The sequence below is a fragment of the Sorex araneus genome, chromosome 6, assembly GCF_027595985.1.
Source record: "Sorex araneus isolate mSorAra2 chromosome 6, mSorAra2.pri, whole genome shotgun sequence".
Taxonomy (NCBI): domain Eukaryota; kingdom Metazoa; phylum Chordata; class Mammalia; order Eulipotyphla; family Soricidae; genus Sorex; species Sorex araneus.
The window spans coordinates 148,543,240-148,558,804 of record NC_073307.1 but is presented as its reverse complement, the minus strand read 5'-3'; the positions used below and the strand labels follow the sequence as shown (position 1 = coordinate 148,558,804).

The following is a 15,565-nucleotide window of genomic DNA, read 5'->3' as shown; positions in this document are numbered from 1 at the left end:
AGTGATCTCTGAGTGCAAAGCCAGGAATACGCCCAGAGCCCATACCCTCCCCTGCCCCGCCCCTAAAAAGGCCTTCACCCCAACTATCCCAAGCCTGTGAAGAGAAGCCACGCTAAACCTTTCTATCCACACAACTTTTAATTCAGGAAAATGAAACAAGATAAAGGGAACAGAATTAGCCATGACTTAGCACACTTCTGCTATGTCATATTGCGGCTTAAAATCCCTTTGGTCGTATTAAACTTTTTCTGTAGCAAGCAAGGTTATCTCGAACTCTTTCTAATCCATGTACTTCATGTCTGTGCGTTGTGAAAAGTCTCACTGTTTGCTGCCCCTGAAGTGATCTCCTTGTGGAACTGTTTGAGGATCTCTAGCTGGCCTGGTCTGATGTAGATATGCGACCGGATCTTGGTGATGGCGTCCACGGCCTCCTCTGGACTCCACTTGTACACCTGCAGGATGGGATCGGCAAAGCAGGAAAGCAAGGAGCTAGTGGGTGCTTAAGGGCTCTCAGGATTTCCTTTAAAAATAAAAATTCAGGGGGCCGGAGCGATAGCACAGCGGGTAGGGCGTTTGCCTTGCATGCAGCCGACCCGGGTTCGATCCCCGGAATCCCATATGGTCCCAAGTACTGCCAGGAGTAATTCCTGAGTGCAGAGCCAGGAGTAACCCCTGAGCATCGCTGGGTGTGACCCAAAAAGCAATAAATAAATAAATAAATAAAAATAAAAAATAAAAATTCAACTGGGGGCCAGAGTGATACAACAGGTAGGGCATTTGTACTGCACATGTCCGGCCTAGCATCCCAGATGGTCCCCAGAGCCCCACCAGGAGTGAGCACAGAGCCAGGAGTAATCCCTGTGTATCGCCCCGTGTAGCCCCAAGACAAAACGGGGGAGGGAGGGAATGGAGAGATACTACAGAAGTTCAGGCACTTGCCTTGCACGTTGCCAACCTGAGTGTGGTCCCCCGTACAGCAGGAGTGATGTCTGAGCAGCTCACTCACTTTCTCACCTGAGCTTCCTAACACATTAGTTTGGAGGAAATGGCCCCGGAGAGGGGAAGTCCCTTTTGGTCGAGGCCACACAGCAGGCAAAGCAGGGGACAGCCTATCTACAAAGTGCAGATGTTCTTCACACCTCACAGGACAACCTCCCTAGTAGCCTGCAGCTGGGGGCGGGGAGCAGAGCGATTAGGGTGCTTGCATTGCACACAGCCAACCCAGGTTCAATCCCTGGCAAAACCAATGGTCCCCCCCAGCCCACCAGCAGTGATCCCTGCTCAGAGAGCCAGAGAGTTAGCCCCGAGCACCACTGGGTATGGCCCCAAAGCAGCAGCAACAACAAAAAACCTGCGATTGGGGACACAGCCCTCCCCACATGGCAACGGAGCCCTTCCCTACCTGAATCAAATACGCAGCCACCATGGTGGCACTCCGGGAACGGCCCGCCTTACAGTGCACATAGACGCACTGGCCCAGCGACTCGTACTTGAGAGCAAACTGAACACCTTTCTGGAGGTTTGACAGGGTGGGGATGCCCGTCATGTCCACGGTGCTGAGCCGCAGCTGCTCCACGCCTGCGTTCTTCCACTCCTGCAACCAGGTGCACAAGCATGCAGAGGGGAAGGAGAAAATGAACCTGGGACGACGGCTATAAAGATAGGGTCCCAACAGGGGCGCATCACGGCGTACCACCACGTCGGGTCAGAGCCAGCATGCAGTGGGTAGGGTGCTTGCCTTGCAGATGGTCGGCCCAGGTGCCATCCCCGGCACCCTATAGTCCCCTTGAGCCTCCCCAGGAGTGATCCCTGAGCACAGAGCCAGGAGTAAGCCCTGAGCACCACGAGGTGTGGCCAAACACCACTACCTCCCTCCCCGCCAAAAATGAACAAGGGGCTGGAGCAATAGCACAGTGGGTAGGGCATTTGCCTTGCACGCGGCCGACCCGGGTTCGATTTCCAGCATCCCATATGGTCCCCTGAGCACCGCCAGGAGTGATTCCTGAGTGCAGAGCCAGGAGTAACCCCTGAGCATTGCCGGGTATGGCCCCAAAACAAAACAAAATAAAAAGAACAAACCACACCAGTCTTTAACACTATGAGAACACAGTTTCCTAGTTTTCATCTGTTTTTTGTTTTGTTTTGGGGCCACCCCAGCAGTGCTGGGGATTGGTGGCCGGAAAGGATGATACAGTGCTGGGAATTGAACTGGGCCCTTCTGCAAACACACTGGCCTCCTGAGATAAGTCTCCACCCAGTGTTCACTTCTTTCTTGTTCCTGTTTTTAAGCCACACCCAGCAGCAGTGTGGCCTAGCTCACTCCTAGCTCTGCATTCAGGGAATGCTCCTCGAGGGACTCTGGGGACCACGTGGGATGCCAGAGATCAAACCCAGGTCAGTCTCGAGCAAGGCAGGACCTGACCCCCTGTACTAACTCTCTGTCCCCTAAAAATTGTTTTACAGGACCTGGCACAAGGGTTCAAAAGTTGGTTAGTGGGGCTGGAGCGATAGCACAGCGGGTAGGGCATTTGCCTTGCACGCGGCTGACCCGGGTTCGATTCCCAGCATCCCATATGGTCCCTTGAGCACTGCTAGGGGTGATTCCTGAGTGCAGAGCCAGGAGTGACCCCTGTGCATCGCCGGGTGTGACCCAAAAAGAAAAAAAAAACCCGTAAGTTGGTTAGTGAGCATGCTTTGCATACAAGAGATCTGGGTTCAGTGCCCTGAGACCACGCAGTCCCCTCCCTGAGCACCAAGCTGGAGTAACTCAGGCATGTTGCACCCCTCCTCCAGTGAAAAGAAAGAATAATGTATCCTTAGAGAATTTAAAATTTTTCCTTTTTTCTTTCTGGGTCACACCCCGCAGTGCTCAGAGGTTACTCCTGGCTCTGCACTCAGGAATTACTCCTGGCAGTGCTTGGGGGACCATATGGGATGCTGGAGATCGAACTTGGATCGAAGCTGGGTGGGCCGCGAAGAAGGCAAACCCCCCCCACCTGCTGTACTATCGCTAGTGCTCCCCCTCCTCAATTTTTCTTTTTCCGAGAGTGCAGTTGGGCCAAGGGGTGCTCAAAAGCTACACTGATCTCTGCAGTTCTCCATACTGGATGCTCAGTTACCGGGGTGTGTGTGTGGGAACCTAGGGGCGTACCCAGCAGGTGGCAGGGGTGTATGGCAGGAGGGTGTGACTCGGGTCACCGCAGGAGCTAGGGAGTCCACGTGGTGCCTAGTGCATGCCCGTTGGACTCCCGGGGCTGGAACGAAACCAGCCAAGCCCTCCGTCCTCCTCCATTCCCGCCACCCAGCTCCGAGACGGAAACTAGTAAGACTTTGGGCCCAGAAGGCGCCTGGATCCGCCTCTGCCGGGACTTTACGTTTCACAACCCCAGGAGACCCCAACTCTCCTTCGGAAGCGGCCCCAGATAAATAAATAAATAAATAAATAAATAAATAAATAAATAAATAAATAAATTAATTAATTAATAAAATAAGCAGCGCACGCACACACACCCCCCCAGACCCGGGGAGCCCGTGCCCGGGGCAGCGCCCGGGGTGGGGTTGGGGTGCGGTGGGGGGGCTGGGGCGGGCCCCTCCCCGCTCACCTTGTAGGAATTGCAGAGGAAGCGCGTCTCGTACTCCTCGTTCATGGTGATCACCCCGCGCACGTTCTCGTCCTGCACCAGCTGCCGAGGGGGCAAAGGGGGGTTGCTGAGCGGGCGCGGGCGCGGGCGCGGGCGGCGGCGGCGGGCGGCGGGCAGCGGGCGGGCGGCCCCCCGGCCCCGCTCACCCGGCTCGTCATGCCCCGCAGCGGCAGCGCGCCCAGCAGCACGGTGCGGTCGATGCGGTGGTACCAGTCGCGGTGCGCCGGGCCCGGCAGCTTGCCGCGGAACACCGTGTAGAGCAGCGACGGGTAGAAGAGCACCCGCGCCAGGCCGGCCTCCAGCAGCCCGCGGGCCGCCATGCTGCCGTCCCAGCCGAACCGGCGCAGCCGCCCCGCGCCCGCGCCCAGGCTCGTGCTGCGCGGCCGCGCCGGCCCGCCGCCCGCCCACGACGGCCCCTCGCCCGGCGCCGCCGCCGACGCCGCCGACGCCGACGCCGACGCCGCCGCCGCCGCCGCCGCCTCGGGCCCGGCGCCCGGAGACTCGGCCGCGGCGGGGCGGGCCGCGCCGCGGGGCTCGGGCGACATGGCTCGGGAGGAGGGGCCGCGGGCCGCGGGGGCGGGGCCGGGGCGGCCGGCTGCTCCGCACCGACACCCCGCAGAGGCCAGGACGCCGCCCGCGGGGAAAGCGGGGCCCTCACACCCCCCTCCCTCCCCCGGGAAGGGGGCCGTGACCCCCGGGGCGGGGACTCTGACCCCGCCGCCGGAACCTTGACCCCGTTCCGGGGAGGCGGGGCCCTGGCCGATGACCAGGAGGACCACGCGGTCCGGCCTGGAGGGGTGGGCCCCTCCCGCCCCTGTCCTCCCACCCCCAGGTGGGGGCGCAGATCCAGAAGCCGCGCTTACTAGGGGGTGGTCCCGCCGTGGGGGGGCAGGGTGGGGGGTGTGGGAGTCAAGACTCCGGGGAGTCTTGAGGTAGGGGGGGCCCTTCTGGTCCAGAGCAAACGGGAGACCTGAGTGGAGATTCCCCCCCCAGCCCTTTCACCTCTCACCCCAAATTCAGAGTAGTACCAACTTGTCCAAATTGCGGTATACACATATACATATACATAATACGTATATAATGTAAAATGATCACAAAGTACATCTGTAATATAAAAATTATTAATTTATCGTTAAGGAAAATAAAAGAGTAAGCTCATTTGTGTAACTAAGTCAACCTGTGCATGGCCTGGGCTTGCCGTGCATGAGGCCAAAAAGGGTTGGATCCCCAGCACCGCATATGGTTCCCCAAACCCCACCAGGAGTGACGCCTGAGCACAGAGCCTGGAGTAAGCCCTAAGCATGGGCGGATGTGGCCCCAAAACTAATAAATAGCACTGTAGCACTGTCATCCTGTTGTTCATGGATTTACCTGAGTGGGCACCAGTAACGTCTCCATTGTGAGACTTCTTGTTAATTTTTTGGCATATCAAACACTCCATGGGTAGCTTGCCAGGCTCTACTGTGTGGGCAAGATACTCTTGGTAGCTTGCCGGGCTCTCAGGGGTGGAGGAATCGAACCCTGGTTCCCTGGTGTGCAAGGCAAACACCCTACCTATTGTGCTCTCACTCCAGTCCTTATTAATATTATTAATTAATAGGAATTCAAAATCATCTTCATATAAAATAGCCTTAAAAGTGTATGTTTAAAAATATATCAAAGCGGGGCTGGAGCAATAGCACAGCGGATAGGGCGTTTGCCTTGCACGCGGCCAACCCGGGTTCGATTCACAGCATCCCATGTGGTCCCCTGAGCACTGCCAGGAGTAATTCCTGAGTGCAAAGCCAGGAGTAACCCCTGTGCATCGCTGGGTGTGACCCAAAAAGCAACATATATATATATATATGTATATGTATAAATAATGTGCAGTTGGAGTCTTCTCAATGGATTACCTCCACCAGGAATCAAATCCAGGCCTCCTGCATGCAAACCAGGCAAAAGGCTCAACCACTTTGAAATAGCTCATGGTCCCCCCCACACCTCACTCCCCCACGATTATTTCTTTAACCAGTTCCCTCTCATTTGGGGCTTCTTTATGTTTTGTTGGGGATCTTCCTGATTGCTCAGGAGTGACTCCTGGTGGCTCAGGGGGATCATGTGTGGTGCTCTGGATTCAAACCAGAGTTGGGGCAGTGTTAGACAATCTCCTCAACCCTGTCCCCTCGCTGGCCCCACGCATTTTCCTCTTCATGCTAGGGGAAATCCACTGGGTAATATCTGGCTTTTGTTTAGTTTCTCTGTCCCCCAAATCACAGGAATAGCTGAATAAAACAGAAGGACTTCATTGTCTGGAAAACAACTTTGAAGTCGGGGAACTTGTCTGGCCAGTACAGGTCGAAGAGCAAGTTTCAGAAAGGGGAAGTAGGGTATGGTTTTATGCCTGCGAGTTAGTATGACAGAACAATCTAGACACTTTTAGGAGTTTCCCGGGAAAAATCATATGAGGGAAAATGGTGGGTGTGGATAGCTGAGACTCACACAATCAACACACCAAACCAAATACCACGTACAGAAAATGGCAGAGAAACTCACATCATGGGAGTCTTTTTTATTTTTTTTGTACACTTTTTTCCCTCTGGGTCACACCCAGTGGTACTCGGGGCTTACTCCTGGCTCTGCTCTCAGAGATCACTCCTGGCAGTTCTCAGGGGACCGTATGGGGTGTTGGGGATGGAACCCATATGTAAGGCAAGCACACTACCCGATGTACTATTCCTCTTTACTATTCCTCTGAGCGTCAAATCCAGCTCTCTTGCATAGAAAGAACTCCAACCTCCTGAGCTATCTCTCCAGCCCCCTTTATTTGTTTTCATGGTGCAGGGACCTAACCCAAACCTTCACACATGTGGGCCACGGACTATGCTTCTTGGTATGGTTGTTTAACAGTCGGGCCAGTTCACAGGAGGAAAGGCCGGATTCCGAGAAGGGTGTTGGTTTAGGAGAGGCCTGCAAGAGTCACTGCACAACTTTCCAACCTGGTATAACATCTCAGGAAGTTAGTTTAGTAATTCCCGTTTCTCTACCAAAATCACATAACTATGTTTAATTTTGTGAGTTATTGTTGAAAAAGAGCCAAGAAGTTCAAAAAGTTGTTGTCATCTGGCCCACATGATGTGATACAGACTGAGCAGATAGCTCAAAGGGCTGAAGCCCATGTTTTTGCGTGCAGAGCCCCTGGATTTGATCCCCTGCACTGCATGGTCCCTCGAGCACTGACATTCTGAGGAAGCAAGCCCTGAGCACCCAGCTAAGAGAGGCCATGAGGTAATACCAGGTGTGGTCCCAACAACAACAGTGGCCAGAGTGGAAGCACAGGGCTCAGACGTGCACAAGGCAAGACACGTGCCTTGCACACGGTCCACCCAGGTTGGATCCTTGGCACACCATATGACTCCCTGAGCACTGCCAGCAGTGATCCCTGAGCATACTCAAGCACTGTTTACTTTGAGTAAACTCAAAACAATAGAAAACAACAAAACAAACAAAGCAAAATTTTAAAAAAGACGTGCTAGCAAAGCTAATGGTAGTTTCGACCAATCAACCAGAAGCCTCCAGGTCTGCACTAAAAGCTAATGAGCATAAGACCCTTCTATATTCCCCTAAGGGAAACTTGCTTTTCTGGGATTAGCCTTTTCTTTAGTTATAATAACTTGTCCTGAGGCTGGAGCGATAGCACAGCGGTAGGGCGTTCGCCTTGCAAGCCACTGACCTGGGTTCGATTCCGCCACCCCTCTCAGAGAGCCCGGCAAGCTACCCAGAGTATCCCGCCCACACGACAGAGCCTGGCAAGCTACCCGTGGTATATTCGATATGCCAAACACAGTAATAAGTCTCACAATGGAGATGTTACTGGTGCCCGCTCGAGCAAATCGGTGAGCAACGGGATGACAGTGAAAGTGACAGTGACAACTTGTCCTGTGCTTTTTCTCACTATGAAAATGTTGCATTTTCGAACCACAACACCTAAAAGGAGAGAGAGAGAGAGAGAGAGAGCAAAAAAGAATGCCCTGCCACAGAGGCAGGGTGTGGTGGGGGGGTGGGTTGGGGGTGGTGGGAGGGAAGCTGGTACCATTGGTGGTGGAAAATGGGCACTGGTGGAGGGATGGGAACTCAACTGTTGTATGACTGTAATGCAAGCATGAAAATTTCTAAGTCTGTAACTGTTCCTCACAGTGACTCACTAATAAAAATTTTTTTGAAAAATGTTGCATTTTTGCATAGCTTTTTGCAGCACCTTCTGTTTACTGCCAGAGATATATACTACCTGATTCATGGATAAAGTTTTGGCGTTTTTTTGGGGGGAGGAGTGCACCTGGAGGTTCTTCGGAGCTACTCCCAGCTCTGCACTTTTGCTGAGTGGTGGGGGGGGAGGTTGCTCCCAGTGCTCGGTGGATCATGTGGTGCAGGAGACCAAGCCAGGTCTCCTGCATGCCAAACACGCTTAGTATTTGCTCAGCCATTGAGTTATCTCTCTAGCTCCAGTGAATACGGAGTTTTGGAGGGAACCCCACAGAGGTGACTCAGCAGTCTCTTGGGGAATCCTGAAGCGCTGGGGATCAAACCAGGCAGGCCCTCTGGCGTGTAAAGCATATACTCTAGCCCCTTGAGAGGTTCCCTCTGGCCCTCTGACCTCCTTTTGTATCAAATTTAATGCTATTTTAACATTATTTTTTGTTTTGGGGGACCACACCCAACAATGCCAGCGGTAACTCCTGGTTCTGCACTCAGGATTCACTCCTGGAAGTGCTTGGGGGACCATATGGGGTGCCGGGGATCAAACTCTGGTCAGCCACGTGCAAGACAAATGTCTTACCGGCTGTGGTCTCTCTCCAGCCCCTTATCATTGTGAACCATAAGCATCAACACATCTCAGCATTTATCCATGATTATTTCCTTAAGAAAAGTTCCTAGAGGGGCTGGAGCAATAGCACAGCGGGTAGGGCGTTTGCCTTGCAAGTGGCCGACCCGAGTTCGAGTCCCAGCACCCCATATGGTCCCCTGAGCACCGCCAGGGGTAATTCCTGAGTGCAGAGCCAGGAGTAACCTGGGTTACTCCTGGCATCGCCGGGTGTGACCCAAAAAGAAAAAAAAAAAAAAGAAAAGTTCCTAGAAAGATCTGAACTGACCCCCCTACGATCCACCGACCACTCCCCCCACCCCCACCAGTGCTTAGAGGTATTTCCTTGCATCCTAACTAAGTTCAGTGGAAGAGCAGACACCTTTAATGTGAGGAGATTTTGGGTGCCATCTCAGGTACTACAAATGAAAACCAAAGCTCACCTATCAGAATCAGCCGGGAAGGCAATAGACAGAAGAGAGAGCTTTTCCTCCTCTTTCACACTTCCTATCGGACTCTTAGTGCATGTCCGCTGGTTAGTATTTTGTCTGTTCTGTGAAGCCCTTGGAAATTCTAATTTCTTGTTTGTTTGTTTTTTGATTTTTTTCTTTTTTTTTTTTGCTTTTTGGGTCACACCCGGCAATGCACAGGGGTTAACTCCTGGCTCTGCACTCAGGTATAACTCCTGGCGGAGCTCGGGGGACCATGTGGGATGCTGGGAATAGAACCCAGGTTGGCATCGTGCAAGGCAAATGCCCTACCCGCTGTGCTATCGCTCTGGCCCCCTTGTTTGGTTTTTGAACCATACCTGGCAATGCTCAGGGGTAACTCCTAACTGTGTGCTGAAGAAACACTCCTGGTGGGTCTGGAGTTCTGGGGATTGAACACAGGTCAGTCATGTGCAAGGCAAGTGCCTTCCCCACTGCACTATCTCTTCAACCCTAAAGCTTTTGGAAGTTCTAAGAGCTCCTATGTGTTCTCCGTGAGTTCTTTCCACTTGGCGCTCTTCCTTGGCATTTAGGTGCAAGACTGATAATACCTGCAAGGAGTGGCAGCTCCTGTGGGCCAATCAATCAAGGGATAGATAAAATGGGGGAAAGTGTCTGGTTGCCCTTTCAGAAATATCTTTCTAGCCAGATGCTGTGAAAAGCACTAGTGATATAACGGATGAGACAGGCGTGGTCCCTTAGCACATAGAGAGGTTCCAGGAGGCTTTTTTTGGGTTTTATTTTTGTTTCATTTTCTTTTGCTCTGGGGCTACTCTTGATGGGTTTTCTTCCATGCAAATGCAAAGAGTGAGCTCCAGTTCTTCAAGTTATCTTCCCAGCCCAAATACATGCACACAAATATATATACATATATTTACATATACACACACATACACATTAGCGCTGTAGTCCTGTTGTTCATCGATTTGCTCAAGCGGGCACCAGTAATGTCTCCATTGTGAGATTTGTTGTTACTGTTTTGGGCATATCAAATATGCCATGGGTAGCTTGCCAGGCTCTGCCATGCGGGCGGGATATACTCAGTAGCTTGCCAAGCTCTCCAAGAGGCACAGAGGAATTGAACCCAGGTCTGCCACATGCAAGGCAAATGCCCTACCTGCTGTACTATCATTCCAGTCCACACACACATATACACTCACATATTTGGGGTGCCGTTAGGGCTATATCTTGCAATGTCCAGGGTATATGGGGTATTGGAGAGGTATATAGGGTATACATACACACATTTGGGGGGGCCATTACGGTTTGGCTTACCTTTCAATGTCCAGGATACAAGGGGTATTGGAGATCAGATTCAGGGCTTTGCACATGCAAGGCACATTCTCTACTACAGAGCCAAATCCCTTCTCCCCCACCCCCCACTACCCCAACACACTTGTGTGTGCAAGGTGAAATAGGATAGGGTTTTTATTGTTTTGTTTTGTTTTGGGTGTTTTTTTTTCTTTTTCTTTTTGCCTTGCTTGGCTCTGATCTGAGCTTACTCCTGGCTCTATGCTCAAAAATCACTCCTGATGGGCTCCAGGGACCACTTGGGATGCCTGGGATCGAGCCTAAGTTGACTTGTGTACAAGGCAAGCACCCTACCTGTTGCAGTATCTCTTCAGCCCCTGAAATAGAGTAGCTGGACCAGAGAACTAGTACAGCCTTACACCTCATTGACCCTGGTTTGAATCACCAGCATCATGTATAGTCCCCAGAGAACCATTAGGAATGATCCTTGAGCAAATAACCAGGAATAGCTCCTGAACAAAACTGGGTGTGGCCCCAACACCCATCCCAGAAAAAAAAAATTAAGATAGTTGGGGAAGGACCAGTTGAGGTGACATTTTAAAGTCAAGATCCAAAAGAGTGAGGTAGGGAGACACATTGATACCTAAGTGATTCTTATTTGGATTTTTGGGCCACACCTGGCAGTGTTCAGGGGTTACTCCTCACTCTGCATTCAGTAATCACTCCTGGCAGTGCTTGTGGTACCATATGAGATGCCAGGGATCAAACCTGTGTTGGCCACATGCAAGATAAGTATTCTTTTGTTTTTGTTTTGTTTTTGTTTTTGTTTTTGGGTCACACCCGGCCATGCACAGGGGTTATTCCTGGCTCATGCACTCAGGAATTACTCCTGGCGGTGCTCAGGGGACCATATGGGATGCTGGAAATCGAACCCAGGTCAGCTGCGTGCAAGGCAAACGCCCTACCCGCTGTGCTATTACTCCAGCCCCAAGCAAGATAAGTATTCTACCGGCTGTACTATCTCTTCAATCCTGATATCTAAGTGATTCTAAGGTGCACAAAAATAATAAGACATTCTTTGCTAAAAGAGTTTCTCTGATCTGTGGCAGCTGGAAGACAAATATAAAATTCCTTGTGGTAATTTATGTGACTATATTCCAGAAGCATAGGGCCTATAAATATAGGATATGTTCAGTAAATTGCATGTAAATTTCTAACAAGAGCAAGATCAGTGCTATAAATGCATATAAAATGATAAGCTCACAGCATAATTAGGGACGATGACAGTGTACAACTTAGAGGTTAATTGTTGTGCTCTGTATGAAAAACTATGATTAGTTATTTTTGCTCCCCAAGGGCAAAAGATGTGCTTCCAACATACGGAAAACCCCTGAGGCATCACCTTGTTTGTGGTGTGTTAGGGTAGGATATAATCAATATTTGTGGGTATAGGAATTCTTGATTACAGGAAGCCAGAAAATGTCACAGAGAACCCTTTTGCAAATCCATGAATTAGTTATTTTCATGTTGCAGGGTCCAGAAGGTCCCAGGATTGTCTGTTTTCTATCTTTATGTCATTTTGCCATAAGGTGGAGAGTGACTGGATTTACACAGCTGAATGTGGCCTCAAAGCCAAAAATCAAAACCAAAATAACACTGGCCAAAAATACTGATTTGCATTCTACCCAGCTCCTGAAAATTTTATTTAAAAAAGTTTTTTTTTTTTTCTTTTTGGGTCCACACCCGGCCATGCACAGGGGTTACTCCTGGCTCTGCACTCAGGAATTACTCCTGGCGGTGCTCAGATGACCATATGGGATGCTGGGAATCCAACCTGGGTAGCTGCGTGCAAGGCAAATACCCTACCCTCCCTGCTATTGCTCCAGCCCCAGCTCCTGAATTTTAAATGTAATTTCATTTTATTTCTATTTATTTACTTATTTATGTATTTTGCTTTTTGGGTCACACCCGGCAATGCACAGGGGTTACTTCTGGTTCATGCACTCAGGAATTACTCCTGGCGGTGCTCAGGGGACCATATGGGATGCTGGGAATCGAACCCAGGTCAGCCGTGTGCAAGGCAAACGCCCTACCCGCTGTGCTATTGCTTCAGCCCCCTAAATGTAATTTTATTAATGATTTTCTTGAAGTCAGAGAGGGAACGCTCCCAATTTTGTTTTTCTGTTTGTTTTGCTTTGTTTTGTGGCCACACTTGATGGTGCTCAGGGGCTACTCCTGGCTCTATGTTACTGCAGCTTGTGGTGGTGAGAGAATGTCAATTTGGGGAGCACGAGGGGACCATGTATATATAGGTTTTTTTAGGGGGGTTGTTTGTTCTTTGGTTTTAATTTTTTTGTTTCACCCAGTGGTGCTCATGACTTACCCCTGGCTATGTACGCATTCCTGACTGTGCTCAGAGGAGCTTCTGGAATCCTGGGGTGTTGAGCTGGAGTTGGCCACTTTCACGGTGAACTATTTGACTCCTATTTTATAATTATTATTTTTGGGTTTAGGTTAGGGCCTCACCTCACTGGTGTCAAGAGCCTTCTCCTGACTATGTCCTCAAAGGGTCACTTCATGAAGTGCTAGTGGGGGACCATATGTGTCGTCTAGCTTGGCTCTGCTCCATGATAGATGTAAAAGCCTTAAATGCTCCCTATATTAAATATATTTTTGTTGTTTTTGGGGTGGTATGATAGCACAGTGGGTAGGGCGTTTGCCTTGCACACGGCCAACCCAGGTTCGATTCCTCTGCCCCTCTCAGAGAGCCCGGCAAGCTACCGAGAGTATCTCACCGGCACAGCAGAGCCTGGCAAGCCACCCGTGGTGTATCGATACGCCAAAAACAATAACAAGTCTCACAATGAAGACTTTACTGGTGCCTGATTGAGCAAATCAATGAGCAACGGGAGGACAGTGACAATGACAGTTTTTAGACCACATTAGGAGATACTTAGGGTTTATTCCTGGCTCTGTGCTCAATGATCACTCTTGGTAGCCTTGGGGAACCATATAGGGTAATGGGTTGGATTGCTCTTGGGTTGGCTGAGTGCAAGGTACCCCCTACCCACTACGCTATCGCTCCAACTCCCCCACCATATTAAAATTTTTGTTGTTGTTTTTTCTTTCTGTGTCACCCAGCAATGCTCAGAGGTTACGCCTGGCTCTGCACTCAGGAATTACTCCTGGCGGTGCTTGGGGGACCATATGTGCCATGCTCAGCAGTGCTCAGGCTTCACTCCTGACTCTGTGCTCAGGAGATCCTATGCGGTGCCAGGGAATAAACCCGGGTTGGCTGTGTGCAAGGCAAACTTCTTACTCACTTTTCTATCTTTCCTGTTTGTTTATTTTTTTAAACTTGGGAAGCCCGTACTAAATTAACATTCCCTGTCTGGATCCTCTTGCATGTCCAGTGGAGCAGAAAGAGGTTTTGTCATGCGCCCAAGGCCCAGACACCACTTCCATTCACTCCATTCATTCACCCGTCAAATATTTGACTTTGCCTATAGTTGGCGCCAAGCAGGGGGGCCCTTGCCCACAGGTCATTCTGAGCTCCTTGCGGGTACGGTGCGGCAGAGCCTCCGCGAACTTTCCAGTCCCTGGCTCCGCCCTCCCGCTCCTCTTCCCTCCAGCAGTGCTCAGAGAGACAAAGCGGGTCTCTGGACTGGATTCACCCTGGGACCTCTGGGAGGGGGGGAGTTGGTGGGGGGGAAAGTCTCCACTTTCCCCGGCCTGCATCTCCACTCCCCAGCCCGAGGGGGCGCTGTAGCGCCGGGCGCTCGGGCCGCCCCCCGGCCGCGCTCCGCTGCGCACCGCGGTGGTACGTTCCCCCTCGCAGCCCTCCCCGGCCCCCCCCGGCCCTCCCCGCAGTGGTAGGTGCCGGAAGTGCCGCCATTTTGGGGTGTTCTGCTCTGGCGGCAGTGGCAGCGGCGGCGGGACGCGGAGGCTTCCCCCGGGACTCGGCCTCAGCAGCGAGGCGGCAGCGGCTGCGGAGGCGCAGGCAGCAGCTGAGGCAGCGGCGGGCCCCGGTGCAGCCGCTGGTGAGTGCGGCGGCCGCGGGATAACGGGCCGCGGGGTGGGAGGGAGGGAGAAGGGAGGGAGGCGCCGCGGGGCGGGGCGGGTCCGCTCGGGGCGGCCGCGGGTCACCGGGCCCTGCGGGCGCGGCCGCCCCTCGTGCCCGCGGCGGCCTCCGGGCCCCCGGTGCCGGCGCCCGCCTTTCCCCGGGGCCCGGGCCGCGCTCGTCGGGCGCGTGCCCCCCGCGCCCGGGGAGACCCGCCCTCCTCGTGGCCTTGTCCCCGCGCCCTTTGCTGGCGCCCTCGGCGCCCCGGCGTGGGGCTTCGCGCCCCGCGCCCGGCCGAGCGCGGGCCGCCGCCTTCCCGCCGCCGCGCAGACCCGCGGCCGCCCGAGACACCCCTCGCCCGCTGCTGTCGCCCCACGTGGTGGCGGCGGCCGTGCCCGCCGCTGTGCAGGGCAGCGCTGCTCCGCGGGAGTCCCCCCGCTGCCGGCTCGGGCTTCGCTGGGGGCCTGGGCGCGCCCTTCCTTCCTCCCTCCCCCGCCTTATCGGGGGCTCCCCGAGCCACGGCCTAATCGGCGGGGCCCGGGAGCCCGGCCACAGCGCTTCCTGCAGAGCACCCCCCCCACTCTGGTCCCCTCCCTCCCGGGCTGCAGGACTGGGGGCTAGTGACGCCCCCCCCACCCCCCGAGCGATCCTGTCCCGGCTCCCAGGAGCGGCCGGCGGGTGGGCAGCTCGCTCGCAGAGCCGAGGGGGCCGGGGGCGAGGCTCGGTCCCAGCCTGCTCCAGCGAAAATGGGATGTCCGGCGGGCCGGGTGCCCGCGGGCGGAAGGGCTGACAGTTCCGAACCGCGTGGGCTGCCGCTCCGGGGCCCGCGGCGGGAGCCCAGCGCCGCCTCGCGAGCCCCGACGGGGCCGGGACTGCACCGTGTCCCGGGGCTTTTCGCCGTCTCCCCCCGCTGCTCGGGTCAGGTCCCACTTTCGCCTTTAGCCACAAGTTGGGGGGTGGAACAGGACGGGGGGCGTCTCCCCGCCGGGGCAGCGGCCAGTTCCGGGCTCTGGTTCTTGGCGAGGTGGAAGGCAGCTCCCCCCACCCCCACCCCACCCTCACCCCACTCCGAATCCCGCAGGGGCTTTCCGTGTTCACGTGAATACATCCACGTGGACAGTCTGGAAGTTGCCGTCGCATGCACGGACGATCGCTCCAGGCCCACCCTGTCTCCAGCGCCCCCCTCCCCCGCCCCACTAGCCGCCTCCCACCCCTCTCCTCCTCTTATTTGGGGTGCCTGGGCTCGAACCCAGAGCCTCCAGCGTGCAAAAGCTTGCCCGCCGCCGCG

At 53.8% G+C, this 15,565-nt stretch overlaps 2 protein-coding genes across 6 annotated transcripts in view; one reads left to right on the top strand and one right to left on the bottom strand.

The window, feature by feature from the left end:
- Positions 1-119: 119 nt before the first annotated feature.
- PTPMT1 (protein tyrosine phosphatase mitochondrial 1) lies at positions 120-4,072 on the bottom strand. Its single transcript, XM_055141696.1, has 4 exons — positions 3,788-4,072; positions 3,603-3,683; positions 1,403-1,594; positions 120-452 (listed from the first exon to the last, which is right to left on the bottom strand). The coding sequence occupies exons 1-4, from the start codon at positions 3,959-3,961 to the stop codon at positions 294-296; spliced, it is 606 nt and encodes a 201-aa protein (XP_054997671.1). The 5' UTR covers positions 3,962-4,072; the 3' UTR covers positions 120-293.
- Positions 4,073-14,113: 10,041 nt separating this feature from the next.
- CELF1 (CUGBP Elav-like family member 1) overlaps positions 14,114-15,565 on the top strand; it is a 96,646-nt gene continuing 95,194 nt past the window's right edge. The window contains exon 1 of one of the 5 annotated variants that reach the window (XM_055142987.1): positions 14,114-14,257. The gene's annotated coding sequence lies outside the window, so the exon portion shown is untranslated. The remainder of the gene's footprint in view (positions 14,258-15,565) is intronic. The other 4 variants (XM_055142985.1, XM_055142986.1, XM_055142984.1 and 1 more) reach the window with 4 other exon arrangements.

Excerpts from the sequence above, each read along its gene's own strand:
- PTPMT1 (XM_055141696.1), bottom strand. The coding sequence starts at position 3,961 with ATGGCGGCCCGCGGGCTGCTGGAGGCCGGCCTGGCGCGGGTGCTCTTC. Across the intron at positions 3,684-3,787 it reads TGCGGGGCATGACGAGCCGG|CTGGTGCAGGACGAGAACGT; the intron begins GTGAGCGGGGCC and ends CCCCCTCGGCAG. Across the intron at positions 453-1,402 it reads TGGCTGCGTATTTGATTCAG|GTGTACAAGTGGAGTCCAGA; the intron begins GTAGGGAAGGGC and ends CCCATCCTGCAG.